The 19,601-nt window shown below is 34.9% G+C and overlaps 1 protein-coding gene across 1 annotated transcript in view; it reads right to left on the minus strand.

Moving 5' to 3' along the window:
- Positions 1-19,601, minus strand: part of LOC104998468 (actin-related protein 3) — a 49,498-nt gene that overhangs the window by 13,515 nt on the left and 16,382 nt on the right. The window contains exons 2-5 of the mRNA XM_010853614.1: positions 13,034-13,089; positions 9,544-9,668; positions 4,054-4,164; positions 1,055-1,150 (exon numbers count right to left, since the gene is read on the minus strand). Of these exons, the coding sequence (XP_010851916.1) occupies positions 1,055-1,150; positions 4,054-4,164; positions 9,544-9,668; positions 13,034-13,089 (388 nt within the window). The remainder of the gene's footprint in view (positions 1-1,054; positions 1,151-4,053; positions 4,165-9,543; positions 9,669-13,033; positions 13,090-19,601) is intronic.

The raw sequence follows: 19,601 nt of genomic DNA on the forward strand, positions 1-19,601 counted from the left end.
ACAACCACCAACCATTAGTTATTCAATACATAGATGGCTATACACAAGTATCACTCTTATAATATTACCTCCAAATTTTCTAAATGCAACATGCATTCAGGAATATGTAACAAGCGATATAACCAGAGAAAAGACCACTGCACACTTCCAAATACTATGATTTAATTAGGAAAACAAAGTTGATGAAATGTTTTTCTATAAAAAATCTTGGCATAAGCAATAAAGTATAAGTTTTTCCATTTACAAATTAAGAAATTAATGTAACTAGTTCAATTAAAAAAACTAAATCTCATATAAATCCAAGCCTCAAACAAGATAATTAATTAAAAACAGTACTAAGTTGGCTTTATTTTATCTACTTGCAATATAATAGCTGTAAGGAATCTAGAAAGGTAACTAGACCATCCTCTTACTTTAACACTGGATCACACCATAATCATTATGGGCTAACAGAACTACACAATAATTTATATACTTATTAAGCATTTGTGATATGCCAGGGATCACATTTGCTACAGGGTTAAGAAACAAGTAAGAAGTAAGCTCTGTTCCTAAGAGGGGAGAGAGACTATTCCACTGTTCCACACAGATTTATTTCCATACAAATTAAATTCGACAAAACTTATAAACTTAAAAAACTATAGGGATTTGTGATATACAGTATACAGAGGGGCACAATGGCGACAGTGGTCAAACATATGCAGTGGTAACTAATTCAAAGCAGACTACAAAAAAGGATACAATGAATGTTCTAAGGGTAAATCAATGTGTATACAACATTTTTGACATGAACTCTGAATAAATATTAGTTCCCTTATTTCTGTTTTACAAAAGGCCTTATTAATTTATCCAAAAACCATCAACTTACTTCCTTTTAACACTTCTCTTTTACTCACTAAATAGTTCCATTGTTCTAATGATTTCTAAATTATCAATTCAATAGAAAACTATGATATGTTTTGAAATTAAGAAAAATACACAAATATTTTAAGGTTAAATTAAACCAGGTTAAAATTTAAGAGCCATGCTTATTTTGACATCTAAACTTGCTTACCTGTACAGCAATGTACAAGCCAGGAACATTGAAAGACTCAAACATTATTTCAGCAGTATATTCCCTGTTTTCTGGAGTATTCAGTGGAGGTTCAGTCTATGAAATTGAATAACATTTAAATAGGCAATATCAGATTACTGTGATAACTTTATACACAATTTGTAAGTGAGAAATAATGTATTTCAAACACTATATTTATATAAAAGTCATTAAACCCAGAGGTACAAAGCTAACGAAAAACTGTAGAGAATTCAAATAGATCTATACATACATATAACTGTTAGAGTGTAAAATGGAGATGTTTATACAGTTCTCTTCAGTTTAAGTTATGTGACTGCATACACCACACCACTTAGAAACCTATGGGGTAAGTCTGGGTCAGAAACTATCCCAGCGAGGTAAGAAAGGACCTAAGGAACAGCACCCAAAATCCTGAACTTCATGCTTCACCTTTGCCTCAGGAATACCTAAATTATTTTATATCACCAAGCTTGAAACCACATAAGATATTATTCTCATGAATCTGATTTGACTATTTAATTCTTTTTGTTATCTCAAATACTTAAACTTGAAATGCAAAACTTTAAATTTAAGAAATACAGAATTATCTTTTTGACCTGGGGTTAAGGAAAAAGTCCTTAAATTTAATGAGCACAACTTGCAAAAGGAAAGACAGATAAAACTTAAAATCACTGCAAATAAAATCATGTTCTAGATTTTAAAAGACACCATAGAATCTTTTTTTTAATTAACTGGGATTAGATCTTTTCCATTCATACAACCTTTAACTTCTAAACTACTTGATGTATTTAAACTTAATGGTAACCCACTCCAGTGTTCTTGCCTGGAGAATCCCAGGGAAGGGGGAGCCTGGTAGGCTGCCATCTATGGGGTCGCACAGAGTCGGACACGACTGAAGCGACTTAGCAGCAGCAGCAGCAGGAAGGCTTTGGACTATGTTCAAGAATTTGGAGATAATTTAGTAATAGTTATGTGTAAAATTAAGCAAACTAAAAAAACCAAGGCAGTTAAATTATAAACTCCAGAAGTCTATACAAAATAAAATTTAATCAGAAGATCTCACAAGGAAAATATACAAATAGCTAATAAGCACATGAAAAAGTACTCAATGTTATCAGTCGTCAGAAAAATGCAAATTAAAACCAAAATGAGAAAGCTCACACCCACCAGAATGGCTAAAATTAAAAAGACTGATACATATCAAATGTTAGATAGAACGCAGAGTAACCGGATCAATAACACATTGTGGGTGGGTGTGCAAAAAGGTACAATCCTTTGGGAAAAGTTCTGAAACTTTCCTATAAAATCAATCATACAGCTACCCTATGGCACAACAATTCCTTATCTAGGTGTTTTTTACACAAGAGAAATAAAAACATGTTCACAAAAGACTTGTATAAGAACATTCACAATACCCAAAATATTCATAACTATCAAAAACTTGGAACAGCCCAGGTGATTTTCAACAGGGAAATGGGCAGTGAGGCATATTTATACAACAGAGTATGACCCAGCAAAAAAAAGCATTAAATGCAACAACATGTATGAATCTCAAGATTATGGTGAATGAAGTCTTACCAAAGAGCACATTTTATACAATTCCATGTATATGAAACTCAAAAATGAGGAAAATGTATATGTGTGGGAAAAAAATTGGAACAAGGGTTGCCTCCAAGAGATGGGGGTAGGGATTAACTGGAAAAGGCATGAGATAACTTTGCAGCTTAACAGTAATGTTCTGTATCTTGATAAGGGTTTGGGTTACACAGACATATGCATCTGTCGAAACTACAGAAGGGCAACGATTAATACATCATGCATCCTGCAGGCCAAATCTAGTCAACCACTTCTTTTTGTAAATAAAAGTTGACTGGAACACAGCCACAGCCACTCATTTAAGTACTGCATATGGCTGCTTTCCTACTACAACAGCAGAGCTAAGCAGCTGCAACAGAGACCACATGGTTCACAAAGCCAAAAATCTTTCCTATCTACCTTTAGACAAAGTTTGCCAATGCCTGGTCAAACCGATAAAATGACAGGGTTAAGATGTGTGATTTTACAGAATGTAAGTTTTACAGAAAAGAAAAAAATGTAAACAATAATAAACTCTAGTTGATGATAATGTATGCTAAAGTAGTTAGGGGTGAATTGACTCAATCTGCAACTCTTTGTGGTGATTTAAAAAGTAAGATGGAGTAATAGAAAGGTAACCAAATAAACAGATGTTCTAAGACAATTACAGCAAAATTGAATGCTGAGTCTAGATTGTAGGTGCTCACTGCAAGGTTCTTTGAACTTTGTATTTATGTATATGTATATTCCCATATTTATGTATATATATATATTCACAATCACCATAATAAAATATAAAATATTAATTTTACCCAAAATTATGATGTAACTGTATCACAGAAAGAGGAAGAAGATAAGGATATTGTGTTAAGGAGGGGGGACAAAAGGAAAAGAACAAAATACTCATCTTTCCTAGTAGGAAGTTATAGTATCTAATATTTAAAATAACAAATGAAATACATGAGAAAACTATCAGGGAAAACTCTTTAAAATGTTAAAGTGTGTGCCTCTGGAGAATCAAGTGTTTAAGAGTAGGGAGAGGTTAGGAAGAAAAATGCTGTTTTTTAAAGTTAAATCTATAGCAATTAAATTTTTAAAGTTATAAACATGTATTGCGTTAATAAAAAAAGTTTAAAAATTAAATTACATATTTTATTAGCAAGAATCACAAATGAAATAAAAATCACACCCACTATTTTTTTAATTTAAAAAAAAAAAGTGCCATGTTTCCAACTTTTTCCCCTCAAATTTATAGCTGAAGATACTAAATATGATCCAGATTTATCACAATATTTTTAGATACATGACAAATAAATTATAGCCTATTGAGTACAGATGTAATGAAAACATTCTCATTAAGCTTCTTCAAAAATTTCCTCACTGAAATTATAAGTTGTGCTTACCAAAAGAAAATAATGATCTTCAGGTTCCGCCCTTAAATATTTAAAGATGACTTGCTCCATAAACCTTTCCATCAAGTCCCAGTCTTCAACTATACCATGGCGGATAGGCCACTATTAAAATAAAAAAATAAAACAGGAATCAAATCTTTATTAATATCAAAAATAAAACAAATCATTAGTGAATAGTAGATGAGGGAAGCATTTCTTAGGTATAATGACACACAGATCATTAGAAGATGCATACTTAAGCAGAGATTAAGGAAATGATTTCTACATATTTTCAGATGTTTCTATTTAAAAAAAATGCAAATATGTCAAAATGTTATAAACTATTCAATCTAGATGAAAGATTGCACCACTCTTTCTGGATTTTTGAAAATTTTATAATAGAAACATACCCCATTAAAATTCAGCTTGTGAAAATTACAGGTTACGACAATTTGCTTAATCTTTATTAGCTCTCACAAATATTTGTTGCATGTTTTATATATAAAAAACAGTTGGTAAATAAACAGCAAGAATAATCGTAAATCAAGCAAGCAAAATTTTGTAAGACAAGTCATACATATCTATATAGACTCAGTTTCAAAACTGAACCTGGCAGAACTACAGCAAATTCAAAAAGATATGGCAAATATTTTAAATTTTCCAGGGAAATTTGGTGATACTCAGAATCAGTTTGACACTACATATCTACTAGTTTAAGATAGTATAGTTTCAACCATCAGTCAGTAACATCACTTCTTTGAAAAACTGGATTACCAGCAGTTGCTTTGATAAAAATTAAATCCCTCCCCCCAAAAATCCATAAAATAAGAAATGTAAAAAGTAAATTAAGAATGAGGATGGGGATACAAAATCTAATTACAGGTGTGAGAAACTGTGACCTACCTGACAGGCACATGCATCCTAATAGTAACTAACAATTTAACAAAAATATTTTCCTTTCAAAGAAGTGTCATTTTTTTTCAAGTAGCTACGTTGCTACTTAACAAACAGATTGTTAAAATTTCTTTCTAAGTGACAAAAAACTGTCAAAACTTTACTGAGACACTAAAGGCACTAAGAAAGTTCGTGAACCTCTGCAATAAAACAGTTTCACAACACATAAAACTAAAGTAAAAATTAGTATTCTGAATATATGAAGAATTCCTTAAACAAGCAAAGTAAAAGCTTAGGCAAAAATCTTCCAAAATTTTACAAAAGAAACATTTTTAAAAATATACTTCCATGCACATAGAATAAATATACACTCAGTACCTAAGGATGAATACACTAGTGAAGAAAATATCCTACTGTCATTTAGTCATCATTAAACCTCTTATCTATTCATTTCTAATAACCACATTTCACTAAAACCTTCTAATAGATACTTCTTAAAGCATTACACTTAAAAAATAACTTCTACTCCTCACTGACTCATTGGAAAAGACTCTGATGCTGGGAAAGATTGAAGGTGGGAGAAGGGGATGACAGAGGATGAGATGGATGGATGGTATCACTGACTCAACGGACATGAATTTGAGTAAACTCTGGGGGTTGGTGATGGACAGGGAGGCCTGGCGTGCTGCAGTCCATGAAGTCGCAGAGTCAGACACGACTGAGCGACTGAACTCCTCACTTTGCTTTAGGAAAGGAAAAAAATGTACTTATTACATCATTCATTTTATAACATTACTGGAAGTTTACATATTTTAATGTTCCAAATGATATTTATTCATCATCTATTATTGTGCACCTACTATGAATCATTGGCACAAATGCTAAGGCCATGAACATCCTGCCATAAGAATCTATCTAATGAAAGAAATATAGCAGATACAAACATTAGCTTTTAAAGAAATAAAGTACCTAGGACAAGATGAACAACTTGCCTTCGGAGGGAAAATATGAAGGCTCCTATTTCTCTATGACTGAGGAGGTCATATCTAAGCTGGGTCTTAAAGGAGCAATCTTGTTAATTTTCTTTTCAGAGTGGGAGATAGAAGAAAATGTAAATAGAGAATAGCAAACAATACGTACAAACACTGCATAATATAACATGTTATATTATGTTATTATAATATAATAATAGTTATCAATGAAAAATACCTGTGCCTTTAGGGAAAGGGGTGTAGATAGGTAGATTGTTTCTAGATGAAGGGGACCAGGTTCTCAAAAACTATTACTTGCCTTGTATTGGTGTTTTATTCTATAAGAAACAGAACATCAGTAGAAATTTTCTATCAGGGTAAACAAGAATAGCTTTGATTTTTAAGAAGATAATTATAGTAACATTGGGAAAGCTGAACTGAATCCTGAAAGAACAAAAGAGAATAAGAGCCCCAGTTGTGCTGTAAATGATGTTAGGCCAGACTGAAGATTTCTATCACTATGAGAAAAAACTCAAAGATATCAATAGGTTTCTAACTATCAAATCAGGATGAAAAGGATCTATTATTAATCAAGATACCAAAAATGTATTTTGGAATAGCAAGGGTGGAGTATATATAAAAAATTGTTTTGAATATATTAAACTCAAGAGTCAGAGAATAGGTAGGTGACAGTAGGCAGCTGGAAATGGGGTCAAGGAATTGGGTAGAGATCTAAGCTGTGCCTGCAGATGAAGGTGTGGATGAGATCATCTACAAAAGGTCTTAAATAAGAGAGAATCAAGGACAGTACCCGGGAATACTGATATTTGAGTAGTAGGCAAAGGAAGGGAGAAGGCAATGGCACCCCACTGCAGTACTGTTGCCCGGAAAATCCCATGGATGGAGGAGCCTGGTAGGCTGCAGTCCATGGGGTCGCTAAGAGTCAGACACGACTGAGCGATTTCACTTTCACTTTCCACTTTCATGCACTGGAGAAGGAAATGGCAACCCACTCCAGTGTTCTTGCCTGGAGAATCCCATGGATGGAGAAGCCTGTCTGTGGGGTAGCACAGAGTCGGACACGACTGAAGTGACTTAGCAGTAGCAGCAGCAGCAGCAGGCAAAGCAAGAAGAACCAGTGACAGTACAGGGGAAAAAATGAACAGTAACAAATAACAAGAATAGCCCATGTTAGGAAGAGAGCCAGCAGAGTAATCTTGTGAAAGAAAGACAAATCAAGAAGGATGAAGACTGCTAGATGTAACTGGATTTAACAAAGAGCTTATCAAAATAAGTTGGCTTTTAAAAGGACAAAGAGGAAAAATAAAACAACAACTAAAATGCTGAGGAAAGAAGGCAGGACTGTAAGAAGCTTTGTCATTTGCCTGTTGCATCTGGAAGACCTGAAAGTGTATTAAGAGAACAGAATCAATGCAGAGAACTCTGGCCTCTCAGTTCACTGACTTCACCACCTCTGAAGGTGTCTTTTCCATTTTGGCCACAGTCTAGATCTTAGTATCATTATCATCTCTAAATTTCTGAAATTCAAGTACACCCCCTCTCTGATCACAACTTCTTATCCTTCTAGCATACTCCAGCACCTCACTACATCTCTCTTGACTTGCAGTCCACAGGCTAATCTACTTTTTCTCTAGCCAAAACCCATCCCTCCTCACAACACACAGTTTAGATTTTGGGCTTCCTTACTCTGCTCATATTTCCTTTTGTCATTCCATCTACCAAAACCCAACTTGGCATGATCCTACCCTAAACTTAACCTATATCCAGAATGCTGATCATACAAATGACACAGAACCGGCTGATAAAACTAAGAATTCATAACTACTATTCCAAAATGGACATAAATATACCTGGCAAGCTGTTGTTTCCCCACTCTGTTCATTTTTACTCTCCACAGTGATGATTTTAAATATTCTCCCCATCACTCAGACTGCACTTTTCCCCTCTATTTCCTGAGCAGTAGAGAAAATGTCATCATGTGTTTCACAAGGAAATCAGGAGCTAACAGTCAGGAAGCCAAACTGACTTTCCTCACCAAATCTATAAAACTGATTCTGCACTTACTTCTTTTTTCTTTTTCAATTTTTTATAATTTAAGAGATCCCCCAACTCCAGTACTCTTGCCTGGAAAATTCCATGGACGGAGGAGCCTGGAAGGCTGCAGTCCATGGAGTCGCTGAGGGTCAGACACCACTGAGCGAATTCACCTTCACCACCATGTATGAAGTAGATCATCTATGCTCTGGATTCCATCCCTCTAGCTTTGTCATCGACCTGTATTATAGTCTGTCTTTCCTGTTACTTTGATCTCTTTTTCTAATAATTCTCTTACATTAGCATTTAAGCATTTAAACATCTCTTCCATCTTATGCCCACAACTTATCTGTTTATTTCTCCTTCCCAATCAAAGCCAAACCTCACGGAAATAATCCTTTCATTTTTCCTGGCCTACTTTTCTGGCCATTCACAATCTAACCTATACTTTAATCCAGGCTCATTAATCCTCTAAAACTGTTCTTATTAAGGTTACAAATAACATCCTTGCAGCTAAAGACAGCAAGTAACGTATGGGCTCTAGATCACCTGATAGCAGCATGCCACACTGTTTATCGCTCTTTCCTGTTTACCCAGCCTAACTATGCCTTTTCAGAATCCTTTGTAGGCTTTCCTCCTCCATCCAAATCTCAATGGTGCATTGACCAAGCTCTGTCCTAGGCCTACCGCTAGAGAATCTTACCCCTTCCAAAGGTCACTAATATCTTCCAAATATTTATCTCCAGTTCTGTCTTGTTTATAAGCTCCAAGAGCCAAATATCTGTATAAATGCAAACCACTTATAATTACTTCTTCAAGGGCTTTCTTTCCACCACATTACAATAGTCTTGAAGTCAAGAAATCCATTTTTCTTATTTAATCTCAGCACTTTAAATAAAGTTGTTTATACATGGTAGTTTTTTTGTTAATGAATAAATTATGAGAAGTGAAGAAAAGATATATAAAGGAAGAAATGCACGGATCAGGCAAAGAGAATTTAAACAGTATCTACCTTTTGGTGCAGGTGGGGACAGTGACTCTGAGCACAGACACAAGGAAGGTATCTGGGTTACTAGATTTGTTCTCTATCCTGAACTTTTATGATTACACTCACAAAATTTTTTTTAACTGTATAACTAAGCCTTACCCATTTTATAGTATGTAAATTATATCTCAATAAAAAAGGAGCAGGAGGATGAAGGATAGGAACAAACAAGATAAAAAACAGTGCTCTTTCAGATGACACAGGCTTCAACAGGAGAAAAATAGTGTGGGTTTGAATAAAGATGGGAAGTATTTCTAGGTGTGATAATGTGGAGGCAAGAGAAAGTCAATCACATTGATGACTCTGAGATTGAAAAAGTAAATACCAGTTACGTGAAGGAGCTAAAATATTCCTCTTGGTGGGGAGGAAAAAATAATACAGTTAAAGCAAGGCTGGAAGAAGTCACAGAGAAAGAAGAAATTTCTACTGTGAAGAGGCTGAGAGTATTAGTCCTGTAATTAAGTGGCAAAATTATTAAACGAACTAATTTTTTGAAATAAAATGTTATTTATTTTTATAAAAATCATAAAAATATACCTTTGTTGCATATGTAGGTTTTTCTATTGCTTCATCACCAATGAAGAAGTCTAGGTCGTCAACACCTTTCATCACCCTCCTTTGAGCTTGATCTCCCACTTTTGCTGACTCTTTAATAGCAATACCTTTAAAATAGAAGTTATTTATGTATGTAAAAAATTTTATTTTTTTCAAGTGAGACAAATTTTTCACTTGTATTTTTTCATAATAAAGTATTATTACATAGAACATGATCTAGTATATTTAAATTGCTAAATTAAAGCAAAAAGGTCATTAATAAAAAAATGACAAAATTCCTTTAATACAATGAAATCTCAACTTCCACCCAGAAACAAGGCCTCAAATATAAAAAGCCCCCAAAAGAGAAGTACTGCTGTGGGAATGTTTCAGTTTTGTTTTTAAAAACTATGTAAGCTCTATTTTGATCTGAGTAAAACTGTAATTCCACCAAGTCAACATAGGCTTGATGGACAATCAGAAAGAAAAAATTGAAAACCAGTAATAAAAGTAGGTAAATTGCATGGGGAAATATTTTTGTAAAATTTTTTCATATCCTGTTTGCACTACTATGAACTAGCTTACTTTTAACACTGGCATAAGGACCTGTTAAACTTTAATCCACATATACAAAGGGAAATTTCAAATCGTTTAGGTAAAACCCACAGCAATCTCCTTATATAATTTCAAAAAACAGCATACAGTTCTAGACCTAAAACTTATAAATTTCTTAACTAAGTTGTAAATGTCTGAATCCTTCAAATTAAACAGTTCTTCATTCAAAACATCTGCATGGGGACTTTCCTGCTGGTCCTGTGGTTAAGACTCAGGTCTTCTACTGCATGGGTGCAACCCCTGCTCAGATCCTGCATGAGGAGTGGCCAAAAATTTAAAAAAAACAAAAACATGCATGCACATAAGCTGATGGGCCATTCAAACAGTTACACTTTCAGTTAATAACAATTTATATCCTTAATAAGGTGTGTAGAAAATACAGAAGAAAATTCTAAATCCAATCAACTTCTAAATGCTGCTTCTCTAGCATAATGCACACAGACATCCAGATGCGTCACTACAAATTTCCTAGAAGACAAAGATTATGAAAATAACTTTGAATCATATCCACAGGTTTTCCAGGTCAAATATCCATGTTCATCAGTGGCAATGATTATATCTGCTCATTATAAAACTACACTTGCAGCATTAAAACTAGTTGGGTAAAAAAAACTCCATAATCAAAAATCTTTTCTTTCATACACAAAAGGATTTTTAACGTGCTTCAACCTCTCATAAGAAAGACAATGAAAACTAAAATTGCAAATTTTGGCAGAAAGATGAAATAGAAAAAGAATATAATGGTGATGAGAACCAAAAGTTTAAAATATCAAAAGTATATGGGCTTCGAACTAAGACTTAATACAGCACTGAAGAATATAAGCAAAAGCAAATTTTGCAAGAATCAGAGTTAACACATCAGGAATCTCCTGAAATAAATGTTTTAATCACAATACAATGCCTTATAAAAAATTACAAATTAAGAGATTGCAAAATCAGCATTTTAAGAGTTGTGTGCCCCCAAAAAGATATGTTTAGGTCCTAATTCTTACTACCTCAGAATGTGACCTTATTTGGAAATAGGGTATTTCAAGTTAAAATGAGGTTATTAGGATGGGCTACAATCCAATGACTGGTGATCTTATAAAAATACAGAATTTGGGCATATCCATTCACAGAAGAAGAACAATGTGAAGACACATAGGGTTAGCTGTGTGACTGGAGTGATGCACATACAAGCCAAGGAATGCCAAGGATTGTCAGGACACATCAGAAGTTTTAAGAGCCAAGACGATTTCTCCCCTACAGCTGTCAGCAAGATCATGGCCCTGTTGACACCTTGATTTCGGACTTCTTGCTTGCAGTACTACAAGTTTCTGCTGTTTTAAGCCATCTGGTTTTTGGTACTTTGCCTTGGCAGCGTTGGGAAACTAATATAAATATACACATGGTATAAAACTAAACTCAAACATAACTAACGTCAAGTACTAGTTTGCAAAAGTACTCTATTTTAGTCAGCAACAGAGCCAATATTTGTCATCAAAATCTTAAACAAACTATCAATATACTGATATGTAAAGTTGGGACAAAAGTGAAAAAAAGCAAATCTGTCCCTCCATGTAGATAACAAATATACTTGAATAAAGGGTAAAAACAACAGTACTACAAATTAACACCACTATATTCCTATGAATAAGTTATTTCATCAGTGTCAGCTAAAAGCCATTCCATGTATTGAAGCATTAGATTTAGGTAATAGCCTAAATTTCACAGATAATCAATCCCTAGAAAAAATGTATCAAAAGTTTATCAGAAGTGCACAAGTCAAACAGGTCTGTTTCTAGAGAATGAAAGAAATATATAATAGTTCCCCCTTTAGAGATAATTTTGACACATCTTCACACATTTAACTTTGTTCTTGCCATACATAAATGACAAAACTACTCGTTCATGTCCAATGAGTGCCCAACTGAGTCCAGAGATCTGTAGTTCAGGGAAGTCTAGTAATTTCTACCTTGTTCTCAATATCACAGACTCTGAATCCTAGGCTGCTTTCACTATTCTCTGCATGTTTATCTTTCTGTTTCCTTCTCATTTTCATAAATCAGTAAGAATACACAAAAATATTCAGTCACACAAATACTAGTGATACTTCCAAAATTAAACCACCTAGAAGTTAGCACCACCAAGGAATGGCTCAAAAAGTTTGCTGTCTGATATGCTGACGTCTTAACCTGGTGGTAGGTCAGGTAGTTGAGAAATGTGACTATACAATGTGCAAAAGGTGAACCATCTAAATGAGACGTCCAAAATATGTCCATCAAGGACCAGCTACATAGCTCAGGCTAACAAATAAGAGCACAAACAAACCAAGTCTGAGAGTATTTTTTAAAAACATCTGAAAGATAAATTATTGAAACTGGACAGTCAGTTAAAGCGAAGTTAACAAACATAAGACAGAACAAAAATAACCTAAGTAAGGTTATAAAGTATTAGAGAACAGCTGAAGTCTGCATCTCTAAAGATAAGACGCCATCCTTATTCTGAACCATGGGCTTTTGTTAGGGATGTCAACAAGCACAAGCCCCGCAAAAATCATGAGCACAAACCAAAGGATGGTCTTTGTAGGCGTGTGATGGGAAATGCATTATTTAATAGTAACATACACACATTATTAATAGCAATATCCTCAAAGCAGATTCCCAGCTCATTCATTTTTGTCTTTAAAAGGTATTTGGTAGATTTAGTAAATGAAGAGCTAAAAAGAGATCTGAAATAAATGGTCAGAGGTACAGAAATGAGGCCACATTTGGAACTTGGCAAATCATGTTTATAAAGGACTAAATCTTAAAGAGTGTTGAAATGATTATTTTCTTTTTTACTTTATCAAGAAAAAGATATTAAGTCAGCTTATTTATGACTTAAAAGAAATACTTACAGGAAGGGATGATAAACTGTGGTTCCGTATTTCCAGCATATCCTAATTTTGTATACCTGAAAAACAAAAAGAATTTTATAAGTATTTCACTAATATCTTGGCAATTATGAATTTAATTCTTAGATTTATATTTGTTACAAAGCAAGATTCCATTCTGGGTGAATACTATACAAAATCCCATAGCTTCAATTTATTTAAACATTTCTACTTTCAAAATTATAAGTACCCATAACTTTTATTTGTTATTTGTATTTCAACTGTTTTACAAAACTGCTATCTCTTATATTACCAAATGGGTGATTAAGCCTCTGATAAAATAATATATAGTTCCATAAGAGGTCAATGATTTTAACAGTGAAACTAGATATGGAAGAAGCAACAAGAGGGAATGTTTTCTTGGATCGAGAGGCTGGTAATACAGGTGGTCCAGAGAATTTTGGATAGTGTTTTATGACCTAGTCCAGTAAGAGCACACTGAGTGGCCTATAAGCAATATCTCTGCCAGACCTGGGAATGAGCATTCTCAGCACAACAGGATGAAATAGCAGCCTCAAATCACGGTCAAATTTATGACACGAAGGGACCCTGCCAACTGGAAACTGGCAGTTGCCATCTACCTCTACAAAGATTAAATCATGGCCACTGCAGCTGCTGACCTTCAACACCACTGAAAGATTAGGGTGGAGATCAGGAATCAGGCATTCTGTGCTCTGGAAAAACTGGCAGAACAGGCCTTCAGAGAGTTGGATATCTTCAGGAAAAGATTTTATGAGTCCCAATTCCTGCATCTTCTCATACACAGAGAAACACTAATATTGTTAAAGATGATATCTGCTTTGGCTAATAAGAAAAATATTAAAAGTCAAAACTCAGAGTAACTATGGTTCAGACATCCAAAGAAATAACGAGGTGACACAATGGGTGTAATTTCAGGCTAGTCTTTGCATTGCTAACAAGCTGAGTTTTCTGAGACGTGTCAGGCTTGGATGCCATTGGACATTATCAAAACAGTATCTGCTGGCAGCTAGTAACTATAATCTTACTTTTTATAAAGCCAGGCAACTGGCTACCTGGCTACAAGTCATTAAAACTAAGCAGGAATCTATGAAGCTTTAGGGTCTTTCTGTGTCCCCTGTTTCTTCCCAGGTGGGTCAGTGGTAAAGAATTTGCCTCCCAAGGCAGGAATGAGTCAGGAAGACCCCCTGAAGGAGGAAATGGCAACCCACTCCAGTATTCTTGCCTGGAAAATTCCATGGACAGAGGAGCCTGAAGGGCTAGAGTCTATGGGGTCACAAAGAGTCGGACACAACTGAGTAACTGAGTACACACAGCTTTTCATGAGAAACTGCATTTCTAGAAACTGATCCTATAGGGATATTCATAATGTACAAAATAACACAGAATAAGGCGTTTCATTACAATCTTGCTTATAATAGCAAAAGTGAAAATAAAGAGCCATCAAATGAGAAGCTTATTAAATATGTTATGTTTAAACCATAGAATATTAGGTAACTATTAAAAAGTGATTGAAAAAGCTCTTTATGTACAGATATGGAACAAACTCCAAAATGCTTTTGTTAACTGAACAAAATCAAGGTACTGAACAATGTGACATTTGTAAAAAAGTAAAGGGTACAGGTAAAACATATTTCGCTGTATAAGCACAGAATATCTCTGGAAGAGTATTAAGAAATTCATAATTTTGGTTGTCTCTAGAGGACAGAACTAAGTAACAGGCAAGGGTAAAAAGTTTTTTTTTTATCACATATTATTTCATACCATTTGAATTCATTACTACTCAAAAAAAAAGTATAAATTTTATAGTGTTTGCCGTAAAAGATTCAACCTACAGTCTTACAATGGCTTTCCTGGTGGCTCAGCAGTAAAGAATCTGCCTGCCAATGCAGGAGACATGGGTTCAATCCCTGGGTCAGGAAGATCCCCTGTAGAAGAAAATGGCAACCAATCCAGTATTCTTGCCTGGGAAATCCCATGGACAGAGGAGCCTGGCCAGCTACAGTCCAGAGGGTCACTAAAAGAGTTGGACGGGGTTTAGTGACTAATCAACATTAACAAAATAACAACAAGGATGTCTAGAAAAGCGGAGCTTCCACAAGCAGAATGTTGGGGGCTACTTAGGAGACAGCTGGATACTTTTTGGCTATAAGCAGGCTTTAAAAAGAAAGTATTTACATTACAATATTTTGAGAAACACACTCCACAGACAGAATTTGACTCTATATTCAAACACACTGCTAAACAGGAGGCAGGTAAATTACTGTGATATTCTTGGATTTTAATAGTTTCAGCATAAATATTTTTTAATATTGGGAAGATCTCTCTTTGGAGTACATTTTAGCCCCCAAATTAAGTTCAAGATCTGAAAGTGCTAAACAAACTAAAACATTAAAAATAAGGGGAGAACATAAACTGTTCACAATGTGATACTGCTCCACTGACCAAATCTCTACAAAGATTCCATACTGTATACGTTATAAAAATAAATAAAACTTCTTTGCAGGACATACAAAAGACCCCCTTTAATATTTGGCTCCTGACAACCTTTTCCAGCAGCCCTGACACCACACCACACTACCAAACCATAAAAATACTAACAATTTCCAAAAAGACCAACTCATGCCATGCCAAAGAGCCACTATCAACACTGTTCCGGGTTAAATGCCACTGCTTTTATAAGAAAACTTTCACAACCTCCCACATAGTTGATTACCTCTGCCCTTGTGAGTACAAGTATTGTTTACTAATAATTCCTAAGCCTTAATTCCTTCATTTGTAAAATAAAGAGCAGTAACTTATGACTGTTAAGGGTATTTAATAGGAGAACAAGGTAAACCATTAAGCACAGCACCTGGCATAAAGGACACACTTAATACATGTCAACTCTAATTACTCTGTCCATGCATTCTCTCCAAAATTTCCATTCCCCAATAATCAGATAAAGGCCATGCAGATAACTGAACTTCTAAATACTTATCAGTTCACTTCAGTTGCTCAGTTGTGTCTGACTCTTTGCGACCCCATGAACTGTAGCACATCAGGCCTCCCTGTCCATCACCAACTCCCGGAGTCCACCAAACCCATGTCATGTCCACTGAGTCGGTTATGCCATCCAACCATCTCATCCTCTGTCATCCCCTTTTCTTCCTGCCCCCAATCCCTCCCAGCATCAGTGTCTTTTCAAATGAATCAGCTCTTCGCATCAGGTGGCCAAAGTATTGGAGTTACAGCTTCAACATCAGTCCTTCCAATGAACACCCAGGACTGATCTCCTTTAGGATGGACTGGTTGGATCTGCTTACAGTCCAAGGGCCTCTCAAGTCTTCTCCAACAGCACAGTTCAAAAGCATCAATTCTTTGGCTTATCACTATGATACAAATTATCCCTGTATTCATAAATGAAAGTTAGTCTGTAGAAGATTTTTCAGATTAGTGCTTGTATCTATTTTTTCAACCCTTTCACTGTCTTTTTTTTTTTTTTTTAAAGACAAGAAGTGGATTTATTTAGAGAGAAACATACTCCACAGACAGAGTGTGAGCCATCTCATAAGGCAAGACTAGTCTTGGGAAAAACATACTTCACAGACAAGAGTGTGGGTTGTCACAGAGGGCTAATGCCCACACTTTTTATACTTCCAAATCAGTCTCTTCTTAATGTAAAACCTTCAACTGTGGTAGAATAGAACTCCTGTAATAGATGGAGGTCAGCATGATTGAACCACTTGCTCACACCCTCTGGTTTCGGTACAAAAAAATTAGAATTATTCAAACACACAAAACCACCATCAACTAACATGAATAATCTGTTCCCACTGAACTCACTAAAACTAACAGTAACCTACTTGAAGTAAAAGGGTATGTGTGTGTGCTCAGTCATTTTGTGACCCCACAGATGGTAGCCTGGCAGGCTCCTTTGTCCATGGAATTTTGGGGGCAAGAATATTGGAGTGGGTTGCCATTTCCTACTCCAGGGGATACACCCAACCCAGGGAATCGAACCCACCTCTCTTATACCTCCTGCATTGGCAGGCAGATTCTTTACTGTACCACCTAGGAAGCAGTACTGGATAAAGTAGAGGCTACCATGACACTGAAAGGAAGAGAGCCAACAGTATACCTTGTCCCACTCCATCCACAGTGGGAAAAAACTTTAACCTTATCAAAACAAAGACTTGGTTAAACCAAGTCAGTCTAAAGCTGCCTGAGGCTATAAAACCCTAAAAGACACTACTGTCTTACCAACACAGTGGCAAAATGAATACTAATTATTCTTTCATCCAGTCCCTTCCATTTTATTCCCAAAGCTGTTCAAGCAATTATATACAACAGTACCCTAACAGAACAGAAAGACTTCCTTCCAGTTCTATGACCCTCACAAAGGAGGATAATCTCCCTGAAAAGTCACTGCCTAACAAAAATCTTCAAATGAGGCTCTATGACCCACAAGATTAGAACTTGTTTCTGCGTCTATAAAATGAGCCACTGTAAATAGTTCGTAAAGTACCTTGTAGATAAAAAATTATGACTCTGACTCTTCAGCTAAGTATTAAGATTCTCCAAAATAATCCTCAATTCAACTTTAAAAGTGTCTCCCATCACTTACTTCCACGAACCCAACTCAAAGCCCACTGTACCTATTCCTCATTTTCCCCTACATGACTTGCACGTTCTCCCTCACATATTATCTGTGCTCTCACTGCACCCTCTCAAAAACCTCAGATCACAGCTTAAGAGTCTTTCATGAAGCCTTTCCTAATCATTTTAACTAAGAGTCATCCTTTCTTTCAATAAACTTCTCTCAACCACTTGATGAACATATATATATAAGCCTATGTTATTTTTATGTGTGTAATACCATTTCCCAAGAATAACAGTAAGAAACTTGAAGTAGAAACCACATTACCGTAAGAAACTTCCATTTAACAAGTTCACCAGGTAAATCAATACTGTATTCCTGATCAAAGTAAAATTCCCTAGGTTGAGCATATTCAGCAATAATCTACTCTCAAAACAAACACTGAAAGAAGGATATAATAAACTTAATACAAAAGTCAAGACATAATCAAAACAAGTATGTTCTTCCCCCAAACATGAAGGTAACTACAGATAATATATCAACTATATGGATACACCATAACATTTAATCATTTCTATTAAATTTAAAACAAATCTAACAAAATAATTTTTTAACTGGGGGAATGGGGGGAACAGCAGCCAAATATATTTACTAATGTTCTACTTGGAGTAGGAAATGGCAACCCACTCCAGTAGGAGCCTGGGGGGCTACAGTCCTGGGGAATCCTGGGGGGCTACAGTCCATGGGGTGGCAAACGGTAGGACATGACTGAGCAACTGAACACACATACACAATGTTCTACTGCCCTGGATTTAAATAATACCCCAAAGAACAAAATCATCTAGTCTAGATACACCAGATAGAGACCACTATATAATAATACTTGAGATTATCATAGAGGACAATATTTACACCCATTTTTAAGAAATGTAAGGGGAAATGTCCTAGTTTACGTAATTTTACAAGTTGTTTAGCTTCTAAAAAGCTTTCCAACCCTTTACATATCAATGCATACAAGATACAGTAGTATTTGTAGAGCACATATAAATAAACTGGAGGGGATTTGAGAATATAGCTATAAGAGGTTTGCTTTAAAACTTCACTTAAATTTTCTTTATATTAATATAAGAAAAAAAACAGGAAAGACTTTAAATACTAAATTTGTTTAGAGCTTTCAAATATAAACTAGCTTTTCATTAACCTAACTTAATATTAAAATATTATCAGGTTTTACATTTGAAATGACTGATTTAAGGTATTTTTACAATGAGCTGTCAAAATTCTCCAGTCACCAGAGAAGAAACACTGTATAAGTAGATGGCAGAAGAGCTTCTCTCATTTTTTTTCTTACTCAAAAAAACTCTTCTCTCACAATTAATTCAATTTTTATAGTAAAGGAAACATTTCAAATCAAACTTTTTCATATTAAGAATTTCTCTGGACCCAATACAAAGTTAAAAGTTTGAAAAAAAATAATTTCTCTAGGCATACACACGTTCTTCTCTTAGTTATAATACTGTTCCTTAGACTTAAAAACAAATACTGACCAAATAGCACAGTAAACCATTTCTAACCTTACATTTACAAGGCAAATTTTTGTTTTGAATTCATATATTCTGTCAGTACACTTTATTTTTCCACAGCCCTTGCAATTTTCTACTAAGTTTTTGGGGTGTTCAAAAAGTCACTTATATAATTAAGCATATTGGGAAAATAACAGTTAACTAAATTATACTAAATTTCAAACATTCACACACATACACACACCAAATCTTTCTAAACTTCCCTTGTAACAGGGGAAGAACAAATCTGACTCCATATTAGAGCTGTTCCTTTTATATACTTTATTAACCTTTGTGCTTTGTTTCCTATGCTTAGTCATGCTAGCTTCGCACTTTTGTAAAAATAAAAAAACATTGCCTGTAATCTGAAATACACAGGATAACAGATTCTCAAGGCTTCTTTGACCTTTTA

Source organism: Bison bison, unplaced genomic scaffold (assembly GCF_000754665.1).
Source record: "Bison bison bison isolate TAMUID 2011002044 unplaced genomic scaffold, Bison_UMD1.0 scf7180017864330, whole genome shotgun sequence".
Taxonomy (NCBI): Eukaryota; Metazoa; Chordata; class Mammalia; order Artiodactyla; family Bovidae; genus Bison; species Bison bison.